At 42.9% G+C, this 23,323-nt stretch overlaps 1 protein-coding gene across 1 annotated transcript in view; it reads left to right on the top strand.

The window, feature by feature from the left end:
* Positions 1–4,422: 4,422 nt before the first annotated feature.
* The window catches only part of MCUB (mitochondrial calcium uniporter dominant negative subunit beta), a 107,825-nt gene continuing 88,924 nt past the window's right edge, over positions 4,423–23,323 (top strand). The window contains exon 1 of the mRNA XM_073655510.1: positions 4,423–4,647. Within this exon, the coding sequence (XP_073511611.1) occupies positions 4,594–4,647 (54 nt within the window). The 5' untranslated portion in view covers positions 4,423–4,593. The remainder of the gene's footprint in view (positions 4,648–23,323) is intronic.

The following is a 23,323-nucleotide window of genomic DNA, read 5'->3' as shown; positions in this document are numbered from 1 at the left end:
GGGGGGGGTGCATTATACTACAGACTCTGGCTATGGGGGGGGGAGCATTATACTACAGACTCTGCCAATGGGGGGGATAATTATACTACAGACTCTGCCAATGGGGGGGATAATTATACTACAGACTTTGCCGATGGGAAGGGGGGTAGCATTATACTACAGACTCTGCCTATGGGAAGGGGGGGGAGCATTATACTACAGACTCTGCCTATGGGAAGGGGGGGAGCATTATACTACAGACCCTGCCTATGGGAAGGGGGGAGCATTATACTACAGACTCTGCCTATGGGGGGGCATTATACCACATACTTTGCCTATGGGGGGGACAACGACATTATACTACAGACTCTGCCTTTGAGGGGGGAGCATTATACTACATACTCTGCCTATGGGGGGGAACATTATACTAAAGACTCTGCCTGTGGGGTGGATGCATTATACTACAGACTCTGCCTATGGGGGGGATAATTATACTACAGACTCTGCCAATGGGGGGGATAATTATACTACAGACTTTGCCGATGGGAAGGGGGGAAGCATTATACTACAGACTCTGCCTATGGGAAGGGGGGGAGCATTATACTACAGACTCTGCCTATGGGGGGGCATTATACCACAGACTTTGCCTATGAGGGGGACGACAACATTATACTACAGACTCTGCCTATGAGGGGGACGACGACATTATACTACAGACTCTGCCTATGGGGGGGTGCATTATACTACAGACTCTGCCTATGGGGGGTGCATTATACTCCATACTCTGTGTGATGAAAGCCGGCCGGTGGGTGCAGCTCTCTGGCGCCCCCTTACCTCTCAGGTCAGTCAAGGTACTGCACCTAGAGAAAGTAGTGCCAGGTAGCTGCAACCAGCGCAGGGAACACGGTAGTGTGTTATCCCTTCAACGTCACTAAACCGTAACGTCACTACACAGCACAACTCGCTAGCGCCCTCTTAGCCTCAGGTCAGTCAAGGAACTGCACCTAGGATAAGCGGTCGCCAGGGAGGCTGTCCTGTAACCTACTGGGTATCGGGGCCCTCTGTAGTGAGGGCGGTATATATATCTTCCTTGGCCGCGCCAGGAATATATATATCTGAACCTCCGACCGTCACTACCAGCCTTCCCCAATCCCCAGTTGGTATGCTGCCACCAGTCCCTATTTTAGATATACGCCCAGTCCGTGAATGGGCCTATATCGGGTCAGGAACCAACCCTGGGTAGCGTTTTGGCTTGAGCCGAGCTCACACGGACGTGCGTTCGTTATGCAGAATAAAAGGCAGGCCCACAATTACTTGAGGTAATTGATTATAATAATACACTAGATACACGATATACAACTAAATATACACAGGTATAAGGTCAGGCTAAACTATACAACAATGGAATACAACACACAGAATCACCACAGCATATCAGTTACCGGTTTCTTGATTTTCTTGTGACGCAGGGAGAGGATTCTGCGGTCGCAGGCACGGTTCTTTGTTACAGGCTGAGGCCTACCACCGCATGGTCAAACTGCTCCTCCCCTTGGTGGCCTCAGCTGGTGCTCAGATGTTCAGCACACCACTCTTGGGTCAAGACTGACTTGTCTCTTGTCTGTCCTGCTATCTTACCTGCCCCGTCCCGCCCACTGCTGGTGAGGTCAGCTGGCTCAGTCTCCACCCTCAGGTCTAACTTCGATCAGAAGCCCAAATTCTATGGAACCCAATAACTTCTTCTGGGATGGTCTCATGATACCCCCAGGGGTTCCCATGGATTCGGGCCGCCGTAACCGACCTTTTGATATCAATTATGATACCATACGGTCCTCAGGAATGGCTCCGCGCTATATCTTGGCTTCCAGAGCACGTACAAACGTCTACCGCGGAGGCTTGTGTGCGCAATGGCTCCGGGACGCCGTGATATTTTTTTATTGGCCCATCCCACGCAACATGCGTGTACTATTCATGTTTCTATATCTTATGCCTCCATGCTTGTGACAGACAAAGAAACTAGTCCTATGGGACAAATGGTCAGGTACAGATAGACGAAGCACCCCCCCCTGCTGGCTGTGTTTCCTCTCGAAGTCTTTGAAGCTCCTAGCATTCAAGTGTTAAGTAGGCTTCTTATCTTACAGGAGCCTGGATGGGGGGAAACTATCTAGTTGACGTTTTAACAGAAGGTCCCAAGGGTGGGGGCTGCTGAAGTGTGGCCATCCCTGGATATGATTTATCATTACCAAGATGGCGGCTACAGGTTCATCACACTCTGCCTATGGGGGGGGACATTATACTACATACTCTGCCTATGGGGGGGACATTATACTACATACTCTGCCTATGGGGGGGACATTATACTACATACTCCGCCTATGGGGGGGGAGCATTATACTACAGACTCTGCCTATGGGGGGGACATTATACTACAGACTCTGCCTATGAGGGGGGTGCATTATACTACATACTCTGCCTATGGGGGGGACATTATACTACAGACTCTGCCTATGGGGGGGACATTATACTACAGACTCTGCCTATGGGGGGGCATTATACTACAGATTCTGCCTATGGGGGGAGGTAATTATACTACAGACTGCGCCTATGGCGGGGATAATTATACTACAGACTCTGCCTATGGGGGGGAACATTATACTATATACTCTGACTATGGGGGGGGGCATTATACTACAGACTTTGCCTATGGGGTGAAGCATTATACTACAGACTCTGCCTATGGGGGGGAGCATTATACTACAGACTCTGCCTATGGTGGTAGGGGAGCATTATACTACAGACTCTGCCTATGGGGGGCATTATACTACAGACTCTGCCTATGGTGGGGCATTATACTATATGTAGGCTATTTGTACAGTGTGGGGATTACAGTTAGGGTCATACAGTGTGGAAGATAATGTGGGGTCTTTGTATAGTGTGGGGGCCATCATACAGTGTGGGAGATAATGTGGGGTCTTTGTACAGTGTGGGGGCCATCATACAGTGTTGGAGACATCAGTTTTGAGGCTACTAAGGGGTCAGTATACTGCGTGTGGGGGGTACTATACAGTGAGGGGGCATTATACTGTGTATAGGAAAGCATCATACTGTGTAGAGAAGGGCAGTACATGGGGGGAGACTCAGGACATTATTAAATCTTAAGTGGGCACTTATCATTATAGGGGAACTCAGGTTATTGTGACTGTCAAAGGGGCACACAGAGGGCACTATTACTTTCTAGGGGGCACAATGTGGGCACTGTTTTCTAGGGCACTTGCACACTGCATTACCATATTCTAGAGGTTTGTTTTACCATCTAGAGGGCACACAGCAGGTGCAGTAATAGGGACACGTCAGCAGCGACTCAGTATTGGATTATCAGCAGGATGACGGGTTTGTGCAGGTTGGGAATAGATGGGGACGGTGCCTGAAATGTAAGGAGTCAAATGTGTCTTTGTTGTGATCTTTGCAGACCTGAGACTCTGAGTCCTGGATGGAGTTGTCGTGTCGGTCTGGGCCATATGGAAAAGACGGGAAAAGTGAACAATTTAATCAGAAAGAACGTCAGCTGTAAGTTACAATATATAACCGTGCTGTGATCTCTTATATGTTCTGCAGGACTGGCATCTACCAATATATGTTGCCATATGGCGGTAGTATCAGTGCTGGTCATTGTATAGAGATTATTTTCAGTAACAGCGCGGTCATCTGCTGAGGTTCTCCTACATCCACTATCTGGGTGCACAACCATAGGTGTAATCAGAGTTCCCGCTCAGAAGTTTAGCCCCCCCCTCCGAACCAAAACCCTAGCTATGCCTCTGGCCCCCAGGGATTCCTGAGAGCCACATTCCCAGGGAACCCAGAGTGCCACGCCCCCAGTGAGCCACGCCCCAGTGACCCCGAGAGCCACACCCCCAGGGAATACTGAGAGCCATGCCCCCTGGCTAGAGACCATAAAAACTAACACAGAAAAAGCCCAAATGTCTGGAACTTTATGGTGGATTTTTACAAAAAAAAAATATAGCAAAAACTGGGCTCTTGATCTGGTGACAGCTCCTCGTTAAGTGACAGATGTCTGGCAAACGAGCAGCTGACTGGCGATCATGTAACACTGCAAGTTGCCTTTTAATACTAGTTCACCAGACAAATGAGTGTTTGTTCGATCGTTAGGTGATTGGGAAACGCGCTTTGTAAACAGGAGCCAATCAGAGTATGTAATTCTGGAAGAGGGGACATGTTGCAGAAGGGTCGCATTCTGATTTTTGCTCTGGGGCTCTTCTTCTCTATGTGCGCCCCCTGGTGATTCCGTTGTCATTTTTGCATATGCAACCCTTCCTCGGGGTGTCCCAGGAAGGCGCCCTCCACATCGCCGGCAGACACTCAGCACGGAGCCCTGCGCTCACAGCACAGCCCTGATGTCACGTCCACAATATCCGCGCGGCTCCCCCTGGTGGCGGCGGAGGACGGTGCAGCTGTGAGGAGTGGAGGGAGGCGGCTCCGAGAAGTGGCAGGAGGAAGTGCAGCGCCTCGTACCCGCGGTCACGGCGGCGAGTTGGAGCTGGGAACTTGTGCTATGAGCGGCAGAGGACTGCTATGAGCCCGGTGCCCCCTGTCTGAACAATGCCATTACTCGCGGAGCTGTGCAGGAGACTTCCCCTGGCTGCTGGTTACCAGGTGAGACAGAAGTCCACTATGGCTGCGCTCACTTACTTTCCTTCTGCTCCATGACTACTTTGTGCATTCTCTGTATTCCTGCTGCCCTGTGGGCACAGTGCTTGCTCCCTGCCCGTATCCCTGGTGCCAGTCCAGGCTGGCATCCCTGTACACTGAGCTGTTTCCTCCCTGCAGCCCCATTACATGACTCATGCAGGAATTGCAGCATTACTACTGGGCTGTCACTGGGCTTTACTTCTGCTCATGGGCAGTCTGGTACATCCCGTAGTGTATAGTGTATACTGCTCCCCCAGCAGCCACCATCATGGACCTCAGCCTCTACAGGATGCACTTGGGAAAGGATGTAAAGGGTCAGGTCTGGAGCTGATGTGGGCATGACATAAATCACCCTCTCCCAGTGTTTGTGGGAGCCATCCAGTTATTTCTGAATTCCTTGTTATTACCCCCCTGTGCCGTATTTGTCAGGATCTGTCTGTTACCTCTGACATCTGCTCATCAGCAGATTGCCGGTATTCTGGGGGACATTCCTGTAATGGTTGGGGAGCAGTGGTAACAATAGATGGGAATTGCTATTTAATCATCAAAGGTGTTCTCCAGTGACAACACGTTATCACCCATCCACAGCACAGGTGATAAGTTACTGATCGGTGGGGGTCCAACCATTGGGACCTGCACCAGTCGGCAGAGCAGGACACTTATCCCAGTTACAGAATGGAGTGGTAGTGCACATGCTTGACCTGCGGTCCATTCATTGCCTATGGAGCTGCCGAGTGCTGTGCTCTGCTTTCTCCAGCAGCCCCATAGGCAATGGGCATCAGACATGCTGCTCAGTCTTGTAACTGGAATAAAAATTCCCCATTCTGCCGATCGTGCGGGTCCCAGCGGTCAGACCTCTCCCTCCCCCGACCAATAAGTTGTCACCTGTGCTAACCTGTTTTCACTGGACAACATCCCCTTTTTAAGGTTCCTTTTTATTTCCCCCCCCCTCTACTAAATAGACTTATCCACAGTAGCTGGAGGTCTGTCTTCTGGAACACTTACTTAAAACAAGATATTATAGTCTTCTTTATGAATGAAGTGGTAATATGCATGCATGACCATTGCTACATTAAAGGGGTTCTCCACTTCGGTCAACCCTTTATTAATAGTGCCACTGTGCAGCATAAAAAAATAAAAACTATTTACCTCCAGGACTGGCACTGTTTCTCCGTTCTCCGTACAGTTCTCTCTGGCGGACTTATAGGACGTAAATATACATTTTATTTTTTTATTTTACGCTGCACAGTGGAATTATTAAGAAGTTCAATAAAAACTTTTATTCTACACCCTACGTAATGATTTTAAAGTGCATTAAAATATTTACCGATCACCACTTTTCCAATTTCAAACACTGTTCTGGTCCCACGTGAGCGCTCCTCTTCTTTGCAGGCTCGTACAGTGACCGTTGTCTGGGGCAGAGCTACTTTCTTCAGTGTAAGCCTGTGGAGCCTCCAAACGAGGCTCCATAGACTTTAATAAAGTGACTTCCGGTTCACTCATAAACTCCTGTGTGATCCGGTTAGTCTGTTTGCTGGTCATTTGGTCCAGAAGCGGACTGAAGTGGCACTGGAAACCAGAGAAGATGGCTATCAAGAAGATTAAGTATTTTAATGCACTCACACATCATTTCGTAGGTAATTAGGATGAATTATTGAATACAAATGTTAATGGCACATCTTCTTAAGAAATTGTCAAGCAAAGGTGGACAAACCTTTTAAGTTCTATGGAGCTGACAGACAATGCAAAACCTTCAGGTCCGCAGATCTGAGCGGAAGTGGCACATACGTACTACTGCTCTATTCACATAAAAGGCTTTGGGGCTCCCTTCATGATTTTCGAGGGGCATAGTGATACTTTTATCACTTCTGACAAACTTGTTTAGTGGAAAAAAACTAATCAAGAAAGTTGAGAAATAAAAAGCAGTGCTTGTCTGATCAGTCCCCCATAGCCATTTTTGTAAAATCTAGGACAACTACTTTAAAATCGCCTAAAGGTTGAGCTTCACGATGACATTCTTCATATAGATGATGACATCAGTACTTTGTAACTGCAAGTAGGTAAAAAGTGTTCAATTGCACATGGATGAGAGAAAAAATATAGTTTTGTAACAATATATATTTGTAGTTTCTTCAGATTATGTACAATATGAACATCTGAAATTCAAGATATTCTGGCAGGGATTCTGACAATGCCATTATATTAAGTGGCTCTAAAATCTCTACTGCTATTATAGATAATGAAATATTTCATTATAGTGCCATTAAAGCACGCCAGTTTCACACGAGATGTAACAAAAGTATTGGGACACTGACACATTACACCTGTAGGAGCTTTTGATATCCCATTCTAAATCCATAGCCAATAATATGGGGTTAGCCTCCACTTTGCAGATAAAACAACTTCCACTATTCTTGGAAGGTTTTCTACAAGTATTTGGAGGGTGTCTGGAAATTTTTGCCCATTCATCCAGAAGAACATTTGTGTGGTCAGACATGATATTGGATGAGATGACCCAGCTCGCAATGTCTGTTCTAGTTCATCCCGGTGGTGTTTGATGGGGTTTCAGATCTGTCAAGTTCTTCCGCACCAGACTTGCCCACCATGCCTTTATGGACCTTACTTTATACAATTGGATACAGTTATGCTGGAACAGAAAAGGGCCTTTGCCAAACTGTTCCCACAAATTTGGAAGCATATAATTGTCCAAAATGTCTTGGTATGCTGAAAGGATCCTAGGACAACTCCTGAAAAACAACCACATAGCATTATCCCGACTCCACCAAACCTAAAGCGAGTCTGTCAGTGTATATTGACTGTTCAAACCAGAATAGGCGTTCGGTGCACCCTTGGTGTGGCCAAACTTTAAGTGCACTTTCCCATCTACTTGTCCATCTCCACCCCCTCTTCTTTGATTGACAGCTCTTTCTTTAGAGAGTCAGAAAAGGTTGGAGATAGTTGGAAAACCATTACGTCGGAAGGGGCACTGAACTGTTTGACCTTGCCAAGGGTACTCTGAGCACCTGTACATGGCTTGAACAGTCATTTTGTGCAGACTGATTCCCTTTTACAGTTTATATAATGCATTCAGGCAGGTAACCTTCTCCAAACATTCACCAAATATATATTATTTTTATATCATCTCTGTATGTTACATACAACTCTTTCGATATTGGGTACATTTGTGTCATACTTCCATACTTCTTTCTCCTTTGGACCCCTTCTATGAGCCAAAGCAAGTACATGCCCCCCCATGTATAACATAGATGGCGGCCCTGTAATACTGCGGTGACCACTGGAAAGTGTCAGACTGTCTATGGGGACACAGTCCCTTTAAACTGATTCTGTCACTACTTTCAGGACAATATAAGATAGTGACCGATGCGCTGATTACATGTTCCTGTGGTGCTGTCCTTGTTAATTTACCCTATTGATTTTTTATCAGACTACTGTCAAATGAAAGACGGCCCAAATGCCACTAGCCACAAACTGGCCTAACTGGATAAGTAATTCTCCTCCAGTGTACATGAATTTTGCTCGTATAGGTGTGACCATACTTCTGTTAATCCACAGACCAACACATACCCATCTTGTGCCTTTCTGTGTACATTGCCGATGTATTGCTTGAGCATATTCCATTTATTTGCTCTTATTATGTGTATATATTATGTTATGGGGTGCGGCAGCTTTTTCTAGCCGGCATTTGTATTCAGCACAGTCCAGACCACAGTGAGCTGCTGACAATCACTGAAGCTGAATAGAGGGAATTATGTGTGCAGTATTTCTTTTCAAGGCACTGTCGCCTGTGAGAGAACCATGCAAATCCAGTTTTATTCCCCGATCATCTTTTATATCTGTTACTCTAAACATTAAAGAGCATTTCCTCTAAAATCCAAAAAGAACCCAAAAATACACAGTACTGGAGCCTGCACCCCGTTATTTGTTAGAACGCTGCATTTCACTGGCGTTATTTCTGGTGTTCTGTGTTTGCTAAAAAAACACCCAGATCTTTGCTGAAAGTTAAAAGGGAAATACTAACTGTAAGACACACTGCTTTGGCTTTACTTGCGTTTGACATTGTGACGTTTTTCATTGCAGTATACTCAAGATATGTGGGTTTATTTGGCCATTTTGTGGTGGTTTTCTCCAATAAGCCACCATTGTGATTTTTCCACCACACCCCCTTCCCCATCTCACATATTTGTTTTTTTTTACCAAGGATATCGAAACAGATTCTGATCCAGAATCCAAATTAAACACAAATACAACATATTCCTTTCCATAAGCGTCCTATTGATTTCAATGAGAAATGCTAAAAAAAAAAAACAGCATGGGATAAAAAAGCACCATGTGCACTATGGTATATTTCCCCATTAAAAATGACAGAAAACATTAATATTTTCCGTCTGTTTATTTTAGAAGGGCAAATGTCAGTGGAATGTTATGTTAGCAAAATGGAAGAGATGAGATTTTTCAGATTTCATCCACACTTTGCTTTTGTTTTCAAGCAGAAAAGTAACTTGTTCTGCAAATTTTCCAAGTCACAGCATACTGTATCAATTTCTCCTTACTGACTGCATTTTTATTCTGTCCATATGCATGAATGAGGTGGCTTAGTTCAGCGATAATTACCATCTAATGCTAGACTGATGCACTGACTCTTAAAGGGAACATGTCACCAGAAATAATGCAGGTTAACAGCGTTATTATGCTGCCCGGTGCCAGCAAGCAGCCGAATGCAGCGAGGAGAAAATGAACTTTCTTCTCCCCACCAGCATTTGGTTTCAGTCATGGAAGGTTGAACTTGATGGACCTAGGTCTTTATTCAACCTACGTAACTATATACACACACATGTGGTCAAAATTGTTGGTACCCCTCATTTAATGAAATAAAAACCCGCAATGGTCACAGAAATAACTTGAATCTGACAAAAGTAATAATAAATTAAAAATCTTTGAAAATGAACAAATGAAAGTCAGACATTGCTTTTGAACCCTGCTTCCACAGAATTTAAAAAAAAATTAAACTCATGAAATAGGCCTGGACAGAAATGATGGTACCCTTAACTTAATATTTTGTTGAACAACCTTTTGAGGCAATCACTGCAATGAAACGATTCCTGTAACTGTCAGGGTCCGTGCCCACTATGCGTTTTTCAAGCATTTTTGCCGCGGAATTTCCGCAGCGAAAAGGCTTAAAAAACGCTTGGTAATATTTGGCCCATGCGGAAAAATACGCAGCATGTGCATTAATTTTGCGGACGCAGCATAATTGCCGCCATTGACTTGCATTGAAACGCTTGATATCCGCATCACTACATGTGCACACGTGGATATGAAGCGATTCAATGTGCAGATGGTACCCGGGTCTGGAGAAGAGGAGACTCTCATCCAGACCTGGGTACCATAGAACCTGTAAAAAAAAGAATTTAAAGTAAAAATTATACTTACCTTCTGATGTCCCCCGGCCTCCTCAGTGATGCGTGCGGTGTGTTGGGCGGCTCGTGGTGGTGTGAGGACCTAACATGATGTCATTGAGTCATGTGACGGGTCACGCGACTGCTGACGTCGGCGGTCCCGTGACCTGTCACATGACTCAATGACGTCATCGCAGGTCCTTCACACCACCGGGAAGACCGGACGCATCGGAGAAGGAGACCGCGGGCCATCGGAAGGTAAGTATAATCTTTATTTTTCACCATTCTAATTCTTTTTTTTTTTTAACTATTACTTAGTCACACTATATAAATCCATGCCGGTTGCATTCCTTGTTCAGGTGTTTATTTATATAGTGTGACCAAGTTGTCAAGCACTTCCCAAGTGATGCTAAAATCGCTTGGAAAAGCGCTTGATAACCCGCATGCAGAAATGCATGCAAAAACGCTTGACAAACGCTTCTTCCTGACTGGAAAAACGCATGTAAAATCCGCATGCGTTTTTCCTGCCAGGGAGAAGCGGAAAAAATATGCAGCATTTCTGCATCGTGGGCACATAGCCTAAACGCTTGTAAAACGCCTGGTAATCCTTCCCCCATAGTCCCCAATGTCAATCCGCACTTTCAATGCCCATGCTGTGGAATTTTTGGCAGCATTTTTGATGTGCGGAAAATTCCGCAGTATGTCCATTATTTGTGCACAGTGAGTATCTGTAGCCCTATACACAGGCCCACAGACTGATCACAAAGATAGAGATAGACACCCTGTGATGCTAATTAGTGGACACAACTTGATTTAACATGTCCCTTTTGTCACATTATTTTCAGGAGTACCACCATTTCTGTCCAGGCCGATTACATGAGTTTATTTATTTTTTTAATTCTGTGGAAGCAGGGTTGAAAAGCAATGTCTGACTTTCATTTGTTCATTTTCAAAGATTTTTAATTTATTACTTTTGTCTGATTCAGATTTCTGTGACCATTGTGGGTTTTTCTTTCATTAAACGAGGGGTACCAACAATTTTGACCACATGTGTATGTATATATGCAAGTAGGGGGGCCATAGCTTCTGTCATCGCTCCGAGCATACAGAATGCTTACAAGGAGAATAAAGTTCATTTTCTCCCCGCTGCATGCAGGTGCCGGGCAGCATAAATAAAGCTGTTAACCTGCAGATTAACTGCGTTACTTCTGGTGACAGGTTCCCTTTAAGCCTTCCTTCAGCTCATATATTTGCTGAATCATTGTAGAGCCCCCAATTCCAGTAAAAGTCCAGATGGATTTGCTAGTTGTGGATTCTTTATTAACAGTGTTTGCGACTCGGTTGTATGTGATCGTATTATTGAAAGCGCCTTGATGGTGTCTCTCTGCAGTTAAGGCTAGGTTTACATGACTATGTTTTAAGTCCGAGCACTGTCAGCGGTTCATTTTTATACAATGTGGCTATTCATTTTTTTTTTTTTTTTTTTCTTTCATAGACTGAATCTCCATGCGAAAAAAAATAAATAAATAAATAAATGGCAGCATGCATGCTCTAATATCTGTAATTTAGATAAGACTCGCCAATTCAAGCCTATGGGTGCAGAAAAAACATTGGATTACATATGGGTCAACAATATAGCATCCAATTTTTACGGATACATTGTAATTGTTAACTTAGGAAACTGTATTTGGTCTTGTAAGTCTTATTTATTGCTGATATATAACAAAAATAGTTTGATTTTCATCTAGAAAATCTGGCCAATATTTCATCTGTATGGTACAGGTGCATCTCACTAAATTAGAATATAATCAAAAGGTTAATTTATTTCAGTTCTTCAATACAAAAAGTGAAACTCATATAGTCATTAGAAACAGAGTGATCTATTTCAAGTGTTTATTTCTGTTAATGTTGATGATTATGGCTAAAGGCCCCGTCACACTTAGCGACGCTACAGCGATCCCGACAACGATACGACCTGTCAGGGATCGTTGCTGCGTCGCTATGTGGTCGCTGGTGAGCTGTCAAACAGGCAGGCTCACCAGCGATCAGGGGAGCAGCAACATCGTGGAAAGAATCTTTCCATGATGTCCTGATCCTGGTTACCAGCCTGCTGAAGCAGGAGCAGGCTGGTAACCATGATAAACATCGGGTTACTAGGGGCACACGTGCACCTAGTAACCCGCTGTTTATCATGGTTACCACTCTGCTACGGTGAGCGGGAGGTTACCGCTCACGTAGCAGAGTGGTAACCATGATAAACAGCGGGTTACTAGGTGCGCGTGTGCCCCTAGTAACCCGCTGTTTATCATGGTTACCAGCCTGATCGCTGCTCCCGCTGATCACACACAGCGATGTGTGCTGACCAGCGGGAGGGCAACGACCAAAAAATGGTCCAGGACACTTTGCAGCGATCAGCGACCTCACAGCAGGGGCCTGATCGCTGCAAAGTGTCACACATAGCGACATCGCTGGTGAGGTCGCTGTTGCGTCACCAAAACCGTGACTCAGCAGCGATCTTGCTAGCGATCTCGCTGTGTGAGACGGGGGCTTTACAGCCAATGAAAACACAAAAGTCATTATCTCAGTAAATTAGAATACTTTATAACAACAGCTTGAAAAATGTTTTTAAAATCCGAAATGTGGCCTACTGAAATGTATGTTCAGTAAATGCACTCAATACTTGGTCGGGGCTCCTTTTTCATCAATTACTGCATCAATGCGGCGTGGCATAGAGGCGATCAGCCTGTGACACTGCTGAGGTGTTATGGAAGCCCAGGTTGCTTTGATAGCACCTGTATGTTTTTATACGCTCTGCCTCACTGCTGAGCATGTACATAAAGTGCAGCACAGATTCATCTCCACTAAAAGCTGAGATCCTTAGATCAGGAAGAGAACAGACATTTATAGGACATTTCATAACTTTCCCAAATTCTTATGAAAACATTTACAGCACATCCTGCATTGTACTACTGAACCCAATTATATACATTATACCGACTCCACAGCCCTGGTGTCATCAGTATTTTTGATCAGTGTGTCTTCCATGTATGGTTATTGTGTCCGTTTTTACCATCAGATGGATAAATACATAAATTACAAAGTTGCTCCTATCCTTTGCCATGTTAAAGAAGCACTCCCGTTAAGTTTTTGTTTATTTTAGTTAAACGTGTGTGTATATGTGCATGTAATGTAGTGTCAGTGTATTAATATACTCCCTACTGCTGCTGTCTCTGATGTCCAGCGCTGTTCTTCTCTACTGAGTGACTAGCCAGCTCTACCTGTGATCCGGAGGTCTCTTTTACAATGTAAATCTATGAAGTTTTGTTCGGACTCTCCATAGGCTTACATTGTAAAAGCTGGTCAGTCTGCAGAGCGGTGAGGTCACTGAGAAGAACGGCGCTGTACACCAGAGACCGCATAATAATACACTCACACTACGTTACATACATACATACATACATACATACATACATTTAATGAATAAAAAACATAATGGGAGTTCTTCTTTAAATACGGACAACACATGGATGCCATCCATGCAGGGTTTCCAACTTGAATTATTTTTTTTCTGAACTGCTTATCAAAAAATCTGACAATATTTTTTAGGGACACCTTAATAAACCATTATGATAAGTTGTACATGTCTACTGCCCATAATTCTGATATGAAGACATCAGCTGCTTTCACTGTAATTTGTAAAGATATGATAATTACAGTAAATTATCTGTATAAGCTTGTTCAGCCTCATTAAAAAAAAAAAATTACGGATGCCTCCTTTTTTTTTTTTTTATGGACAGGACAAAAAAGTGCCCTATTATTATGGACTGTCCAGGAATTTCTGGACCTTTGGCAACCCAGAATGGGTGTACTGTACCTTGCATTTGGAAAGCAGTTTTGTTTTGTCAGAGATAACTACAACGTGCAGCAATTAGTACCTCTATGTTCACCAGGCAGCTTTCTATTGACCCTCATTGGTATATGAATCTTCTTAGTTACATTGTAAAGCCCAACTACCTTCCACTAATACTCGGCCTGCGTGATTGGCAGTCCCCACTGCTCATAAACAAGGAGGATTAATGGGGCCATTGTTTTTGCTTTCTCTCCTAAGGTTTTCTTATGTAGTGTTCTGGAGACCATAACAGTCTGGAGTTGAGGAGCACGGAAGGATGTGAACTGGGGCAACGGGGGTGGGAAGGGGGTCTCTCAAAGTGACAGGGTTGAAAAACCAATCACTTTTGGGAAATCTTGTTGACTTTTTTTTTCTAGGCTAAATTTGCTATGGTCTTTCAGTATGTTGTTCATGTGTGACAGCTTTTAACAGTGATAATAGGCTACTGCTAAAGGCCAGAGAAGCCAGACCTTCTGGGATCTTCCGACTATCAGGCCAGCTGCTACTTACAAATTGCTTTTCTTGCTGAAAACTTTTTTTTAAAGGGGCCTCTCCTTACACACATTTACACTAGAGTTGAGGAAAATTATCCACAGGATAGTCCATGGTTGCAGAATTAAAGCCCTGCGAACCTCCTCCTACCTGATTAACATGCCGGCGCAGCACCATGCGTGCATCGCACTGCGACAATGACTTCACTCCTGACCAACTAATCAAAAAATGCTAGGGACGCCAGCAGGGCTCTGGCCTGTCTACCACAGATTACCAACATATCCACTGGACCAGGAGTCTGCAAATGTTTTTTGCTCAACTCTATTTGACACTGGTCAGCCATAAGAAAGACACTGGAATGAGGTGTCCAATATTGTAGTGGGGCCTAGAGCGGGGTGCCACACGGCCTCTGAGGCTCTTCTGTGGTATCCACCATTAAGATGTTAGCAACAGATCCATTTAAGTGGGTTATCTCATCACAAACCTCTTCTTTAATTCTGCCTAATACTTTGCCGGACATACACTTAGGTCCTAGGACATATTTGGACAGACAACATTTTTCTAATTTTGGTTCTAGACATTATCACAATGAATTTTAATCAAAACAATCCAGATGCAGTTGAAGTTCAGACTTTCAGCTTTCATTTGAGGGTATCCACATTAAAATTGGATGAAGGGTTTAGGAGTTTCAGCTCCTTAACATGTGCCACCCTGTTTTTAAAGGGACCAAAAGTAATTGGACAATTGACTCAAAGGCTATTTCATGGACAGGTGTGGGCAATCCCTTTGTTATGTCATTCTCAATTAAGCAGATAAAAGGCCTGGAGTTGATTTGAGGTGTGGTGCTTGCATTTGGAAGGTTTTGCTGTGAAGTAAACATGCGGTCAAAGGAGCTCTCCATGCAGGTGAAACAAGCCATCCTTAAGCTGCAAAAACAGAAAAAACCCATCCGAGAAATTGCTACAATATTAGGAGTGACAAAATCTACAGTTTGGTACATCCTGAAAAAGAAAGAAAGCACTGGTGAACTCATCAATGCAAAAAGACCTGGGCGCCCACGGAAGACAACAGTGGTGGATGATCGCAGAATAATCTCCATGGTGAAGAGAAACCCCATCACAACAGCCAACCAAGTGAACAGCACTCTGCAGGAGGTAGGCATGTCAATATCCAAATCTACTATAAAGAGAAGACTGCATGAAAGTAAATACAGAGGGTTCACTGCACGAGGCAAGCCACTCATAAGCATCAAGAATAAAAAGGCTAGACTGGGCTTTGCTAAAAAAACATCTAAAAAGCCAGCACAGTTCTGGAAGAACATTCTTTGGACAGATGAAACCAAGATCAACCTCTACCAGAATGATGGAAAGAGAAAAGTATGGCGAAGGCGTGGTACAGCTCATGATCCAAAGCATACCACATCATCTGTAAAACACGGCGGAGGCAGTGTGATGGCTTGGGCATGCATGGCTGCCAGTGGCACTGGGTCACTAGTGTTTATTGATGATGTGACACAGGACAGAAGCAGCCGAATTAATTCTGATGTATTTAGAGCCATACTGTGTGCTCAGATCCAGCCAAATGCAGCCAAACTGATTGGACTTCGTTTCATACTACAGATGGACAATGACCCAAAACATAAAGCCAAAGCAACCCAGGAGTTTATTAAAGCAAAGAAGTGGAATATTCTTGAATGGCCAAGTCAGTCACCAGATCTCAACCCAATTGAGCATGCATTTCTCTTGTTAAAGACTAAACTTCAGACAGAAAGGCCCACAAACAAACAGCAACTGAAAACCACCGCAGTGAAGGCCTGGCAGAGCATCAAAAAGGAGGAAACACAGCATTTTCTTTGCCAACAAAGGGTTTTCAACCAAGTACTAGAAATGAACATTTTATTTACAATTATTTAATCTGTCCAATTACTTTTGGTCCCTTTAAAAACAGGGTGGCACATGTTAAGGAGCTGAAACTCCTAAACCCTTCATCTAATTTTAATGTGGATACCCTCAAATGAAAGCTGAAAGTCTGAACTTCAAATGCATCTGAATTGTTTTGTTTAAAATTCATTGTGGTAATGTCTAGAACCAAAATTAGAAAAATGTTGTCTCTGTCCAAATATATATGGACCTAACTGTACCTATTCACAGAAAAATGCATGTACAAGAGGTTTTGTGGAAAAGACGCATCCATTGGGCACTCACTATTGGATAATGTTGTCATTTTTCCACCGGCTCTCTTGTTCTTAAGAGGATGCGGAGGCCATATACCGCCACATCCTCTCTATAAAAGCCGTGTAGAGTGATTTCCTGGAGTGCGGATCTCAGGCCCGCTTATTCCTGCACCGCCAGGACGGCTCTGGGCAGCCAGGAACCCCCTGCTGTACTAAACAGACACCATGAGCCGCAGGATGCACCAGCATCTCTTATCTAACTCTCAGCAATTACCTTTTCTTTTGAAAACATCTCTACACAAAAGTATATAAAAAAAAATTCTCATCCTTTGTTTCTGGCTATATAGAGAGGAAGAATCTATAGGCTCAGGGCTAAAGTACAAGCTAGTGCTGCAGGACAGCTGCTACAGGTACAGGCAAATGCTGGTGAGATAGTTAAGATCATTCCTAAGCTTATAGATGTTTTCTGGGTTATTTTAAGGCCACGTGCACACGTTCAGTATATCCGTATTTGTAAGCCAAAACCAGGAGAGGAACAATCAGAGGAAAAGTATAATAGAAACATGTACGACTTCTGTATTTATCACCCACTCCTGTACAGTGTCCATTTTAGGACATGATCAGATATCAAAATCAAACATCAGAATGATGTCAGTTTGAGGCTAAATACCCTGTCTGACGAGTGAGTCTGACGAGTGAGTCTGACGAGTGAGTCTGACGAGTGAGTCTGACGACTGTAATAATAATTATAAAAAAAAAAAAAAGTAACTGTTCGCTGATAGGACTTGAACCCAAAATTCTGTGTCCCAAAGCCAGTGCACTAACCACTGAGTGATAAACTCAGGTGTAAAAACCCAGGAGTTCTATTTGGTTATATGATTTTCAGTGCAAACTTGTCTAAAACTCATTGGGACTTATGCACAGACTGCAAGCAAGCCAAATTCAAATGATGTTTGATTTTGATGTGCGAGTCTGATGTGTGACTTTCTTCAAACATCAGAATCAGAATGACTTTTAGTCACCCTGAGTATTTTCATGGTTGATCTCATAAGACAAGAAAAGCTATCAGTTAGTATCACTTGACCTGATAGCGCAATGGTAAGGCATCAGCCTCTGAAACTACAGTGTTAGAGTTAAAATCCTGATAGGAATAAGAATTATTATTTTTTTTTAATTATGTCTATTTAGCACACAAACTACAGGGGTGTTTTACTTTTAATATCTGACTCTGTCATCCTGATGTGTTAAGAGTTTCAATCAGAGTGTCAGATATTAAAAGTAAAACACCCCTGTAGTTTGTGTGCTATATAGGCATAATTAAAAAAAATAAATTCTTATTCCTATCAGGATTTGAACTCTAACACTGTAGTTTCATAGGCTGATGCTTTACCATTAAGCTATCCAGTCAAGTGATACTAACTGATAGCTTTACTTGTCTTATGAGATCAACCATGAAAATACTCAGGGTGACTAAAAGTCATTGTGATTCTGATTCTGATGTTTGAAGAAAGTCACACATCAGACTCACACATCAAACTCAAACATCATTTGAATTTGGCTTGCTTGCAGTCTGTGCATAAGTCCCAATGAGTTATAGACAAGTTTGCACTGAAAATCATGTAACCAAATAGAACTCCTGGGTTTTAACAACTGAGTTTATAGCTTTGTGGTTAGTGCATGGGCTTTGGGACACAGAATTTTGGGTTCAAGTCCCATCAGCGAACCGTTACTTTTTTTTTTATTATTATTATTACAGTTGTCAGAATCAGTTCTCAGACAGGGTATTTAGCCTCAAACTGACATCATTCTGATGTTTGATTTTGATATCTGATCAAGTCCTAAAATGGACACTGTACTCCTGGTTTTGGCATAGAAATACTGATCAAATTCTGAATGTGGCCTAAGGCTGTGCTCATATATAGTGGGCACTTTGTGGCTGAAAACTGCAGTACACCTGTGCCGTCAGAATACTTTTGCTGCTCTCCTGTAGAGAAACATGATGGCCATGGAGTACTGCAGGTGAAACTGATCGTGCTGGGGAGCAGCAAAAATACCCCAGTGTCACAGGGCTGCTGCAGTTTTCCACCACTGCCTGTAAACGCAGCCTATTTAAACTTTAATTCCTGGGATACTGACCCAAACACACTGTGATTTGGATAAAATGTCTACAGGAACCTTTTCTTAAATGGATTGTCTACTATTGAACAACCCCAAGGTGCTGTATAAATAAAAAGCTCTATACTTTCCTCCTGGACCGGTGTGATTTTGCGGACCTCACTACTGTGTCCACTGCTGGTTACAGACAAACAATATCATGTCACCTTGATGGTCTGCCACCGTCTTTACTTCTCCACAATGGAAGTAAACTGCGGAGGTCACAGGAATGGCACCAGTCTGAAAGGGAAGTACAGATTTTTTTATTTTGTACTGTGCCCTGGTGATAATAAGGAGCTGTCCATTTATATCAGATATAACAATATAAGAATTAAAGCCAGTTGAATAAGTCTTTGAAGATCTTTAACTGAATTTACTTGCAGCTCTGGCTGCACCTACTGATTCGGGGACATTACTCACTGATAAGTGTAGTGTCTTCCTGAGACAACGCCTTCAAGCCTTGTAAGCTACAAGATACAACCTTGAATCTTGATTTGTTTAACCTTTGTCTAGTCATTTAGATCCAAACTGAGTCTGTCAAACGTAGTACAGGCACTTAGTGCACCTTTGGTGTAGCCAAGGATTTAAGTGGACTTTCCCACTTCTTTTCTATCTATCTTGCCTATATAAAGCCAAAGAGGGGGGTGAAGATGGTGGGAAGGTGCACTTAAGTGCTTGGCCACACCAAGGGAGCCCTGAGCACCTGTACTTAGTTTGAACAGTCATCTTGTGCTGACAGACTCTGCCCCACCTTTAATTTATACAATTTCTAGAGAAAAGGATTTGGGACACCTCTTAATCATTGAATTTAAGTTTTTCATTCAGTACCAATGCCACAGGTGTATAAAGTCCATCCCCCTAGCCATGTAGTCTGCCTCTAACATTTGTGAAAGAATGTGTCAGTCTACAGAGCGCATTGAATTCTAGTATTGCACTGTGATAGGATGAGACCATTGTAATGAGACAACTTGTGAAATTTTTTCTCTCCTAAATATTCCACAATCAATTCTCAGTGGTTTTATTGAAAAGTGGACGTACGTAAATTACCAATGCTCTGCTGACTCAACTACAACGTTCCAAATATCGCTCGGCATGAACATCAGTACAAAAATTGTGTACCTTGAGCTTCATGGCATGGGTGTCTATGACCAAGCAGCTGCATGCAAGCCCTAGGGTATGTTCACATGGTCCTTTTTTTTTTATAATTTTTTGCTGCTTTTTTATGCAAATTAAAAGCTGCTTTTTACAGTACCAGCAAAAGCTATGAGATTTCAGAAATCTCATCCACACGCTTGTTTTTTTTTTCCCCTGACTGAATTGGAAAACTGCTGCTTTTTTTTGAATCTGCAGCATGTCAATTCTTTCAGTGTTTTTTTCACCCATAGAAAGCAATGAATAAGTGCAAAAACACAGAAAAAAACATCGCCATCAGTTTTTGCAGCGTTTTTAGTGATAAAGAAGCAGGTACAGCAGGGTGTAAAACCCATTTATTTTTGTGATTTATCCCCCCCAAGTTTAAACCAAAATGTCTTGGTGTCCTCACCTGAGAATGGCTGTTAGGATTAGGTAAAGTTTAATTAAATTAGTGATATGTGTGAAGGTAAAAAGTTGTGCTGACACACAGTCCGTTATTCACTATCTGATAAAAACGTATGTAAAAAAAATGCACTCAAAAACGCAATGAACAAAACCACAAGTAACCTAATTTATATAATTTGGGCAGAAAATCTGCAACATTAAAAGCTCCTTGTGGTGTGTGCTCTCTGTTTTTTCAGAGACTGCATTTGGACAGAAAATAGGCTTGTGTAAACCTACCTTAAGGGAGATGAATCTGTGTTGAATTTTGTGTTATCCAGCTCTCAAGGTAATTGGGATGTGTACACAGGAGTGTTTTTTTTCAGTCATCAGCACAAAAATGAATGACATCCGGTGTGAACGGAAATGATGTTCTAAATAAATCCTTCCCATCTCGTGAGCATCATTATAGTAATCAGATCTCAAGCTGAGCCGTTACAGTAACCCAGCATGTGCACCTTAAGCTACACAAACAGGTTGCATATTTGGTGTGGATTTGTCGCTGCAGATTTTCAGATTCAAATCCATAATGTAGCGTTCTAGCAGCATTGTAGATGAGTATTTAAGAAACCCCCAGCTTATTATGCTTCGGATTTCACCATTTACAGTGTAAAATGCTAAAGCAACAGCAAACCTGTAGCATTTCCAGAACATGAGGCCCGATTCATCAAGACTGATGCTTTGTACTCCAGTCTTGCCTCATTGTGCCCTGCAGAAAGCTGCATGTGCCTCTTAATCAATTTAGCGCATTCTTCAACTGCCAAGCGTCACACGCAGAAATGTTACTCCAGTCATGGACTGGAGTACACTTCTACTGTAATTCCCTCCACTTTTTCGTGAATTGCTTTGATGCACTTGGCCCCTTCCCATTCTGCTGGGAGTGATGTAAAAATGGCAAATGTAGAGTTTTCAATGCAGGAAACTTTTTTTTTTAAAACAAACAAAGGAACTACATTAAAAAACAACCTCCAAAAAAGCATTGATTCCAATTTTGAGTCACAAAACGAGGGAATACATCACAATTCACTTCCTTCAACCAGTACTTAGAAACACGTATGACATCAATTCCATTCTTGAGCCTCTGGAGTCTGGTCTCTCAGCATTTATTACATAGATATGAACTGTAGTTTCCTGCTTTCCAATCTGTTCAGATGCTATCAAGTTTCTTAGAGCAAGGGCTCATTCACACGACTGTATTTTTGGTACAAGTGCTGTCCATAAAAAAACAAAAACCTGACCTCTCTTGGACCGATGTTATTCAATGGGGCAGAGCAGACAAGCAGTTTTTTTTCACTACCCCAATTTGTGTATAAAAAAAAAAGGGGGTCTACTCAAGTCTATAGGTGCATAAAAAGGAAAATCAGATCCCACACAACATCCGCGTGGCATCTGAGTTTTATGAATACATATCTCTTATAAACCTGGGAAACTGTATTTGATCATGAAGATTTTGTAATGTAGAAGTATGAAAACAGATTGGACAGGGATGTCACAGGGACATTAAAAACAGACCTACACAGATGAAAAGTGTCCGAGCTTTCTGGAGGAAACTCAGAGGACTTTTTCTTGCGTCTCGCCTGCAGCCGGCCTAAAGTGAAGAGCTGTTTGGATCTCTATCCCCATATTCCTAATCCTAGTCGGGACTCTGGGACGTTAAGCCGGTCTGCCATAACAATATGGTGTCCTGTTTTAGAGCAGCGAATTCTAATGACCCTAGTGCCCGCCCCTATATCAAAAGGCACAAATATATTGTTCTGTTTGGTTAATTGCAACCAAGACTGCAGATGACGGACTCCTAATTATGAGGATCCTGCGGTCCTTGAGAAAGTACAAAGGGTATGTGCGCACTTTGAGGATTTGATGCAGAAGTTTTTGCATCTCTTTGCAGCAAAAATGCAGCTGAAAATCCGCTGCATTTTTGTTGTGTTTTTTTTTCCCAGTGCATTCAATGGCTGAAAAACACGCAAAGAATTGACATGCTGCGAATTTAAAAGCACAGCAATCCTGAAAGGTAAAATACTGATCATGTTCACAGCACTTCAGGATTCTCATTGACTTTGCTGACGTTTTTGGGCCAACTCCACTCAGAAAAGAATGCATCAAAAACGCACCGTGTGCACACAGCTTGCTACTTAGCATCTGGTGGGAGGAGGCCATAATATTATTATTATTATTATTATTATTATTACTCCATTTATTCTATGGCGCTTTACATGTGAAAAAACATAGCAGAAACACTTACAATAATCTTGAACAAAACAAGTCAGCGACTGGTACAGGAGGAGAGAGGACCATGTCCGCCAGGGCTGTGCTTGAGACCATCATTTTATCTTATTTTTTCCCCGTGATGACCTATTGTCAGTGGTTTACTTCCATCTAGGGGAACGTTTTCTGCTTTTCTGACCTGCACATTTTCTAAAGTGAATGGAGCATTGATCTCTATGATCACCTGCTATTAATAAGAAATGCAATTGCTACTTTCAGATCTCACCCATGTAAAGAACAGGCCCATGACCCATCTGGTGAGGCAGTTAAAAATAGAGACCCCCAACACTCTTTTGTCTATTTTTCTATTTATTAATAACATTTAATGCTTGAGTAGATAACTTACGAATTCAGCATGTGACCCAGATCGCTCCGTCTGTCAGAAATGTAAGTGACATTCTGCGTGGTCCTGCAGGCCTAGTTCCAGTCGTCGTAGTGTTGGCTTTGTTTCCACATAAAGCCGACCACAAAGCGTAGCTGGATCTGTCAGTGCCTGGCGGACTTTATTGACTGCACTGCTAGTTTTCCTGTCACATTTGATAGATTCAGTGACAGCAGCTCCAAAACCCTCCACCACGCGAAGCAGAAGTGAACAGAGTGTAAGAAATCAAGTTCACAGGAGATTATTTTTTAGTTCTCTCATGTAATTGAGTTGTGAATTGTTTTTTACCTTTT

The sequence above is a fragment of the Phyllobates terribilis genome, unplaced genomic scaffold (assembly GCF_046119375.1).
Source record: "Phyllobates terribilis strain yellow unplaced genomic scaffold, ASM4611937v1 Scaffold_1__5_contigs__length_1240528914, whole genome shotgun sequence".
NCBI lineage: Eukaryota > Metazoa > Chordata > Amphibia > Anura > Dendrobatidae > Phyllobates > Phyllobates terribilis.
Note: the sequence above shows the minus strand (reverse complement) of the source record. Positions and strands in the feature narration are given on the sequence as shown.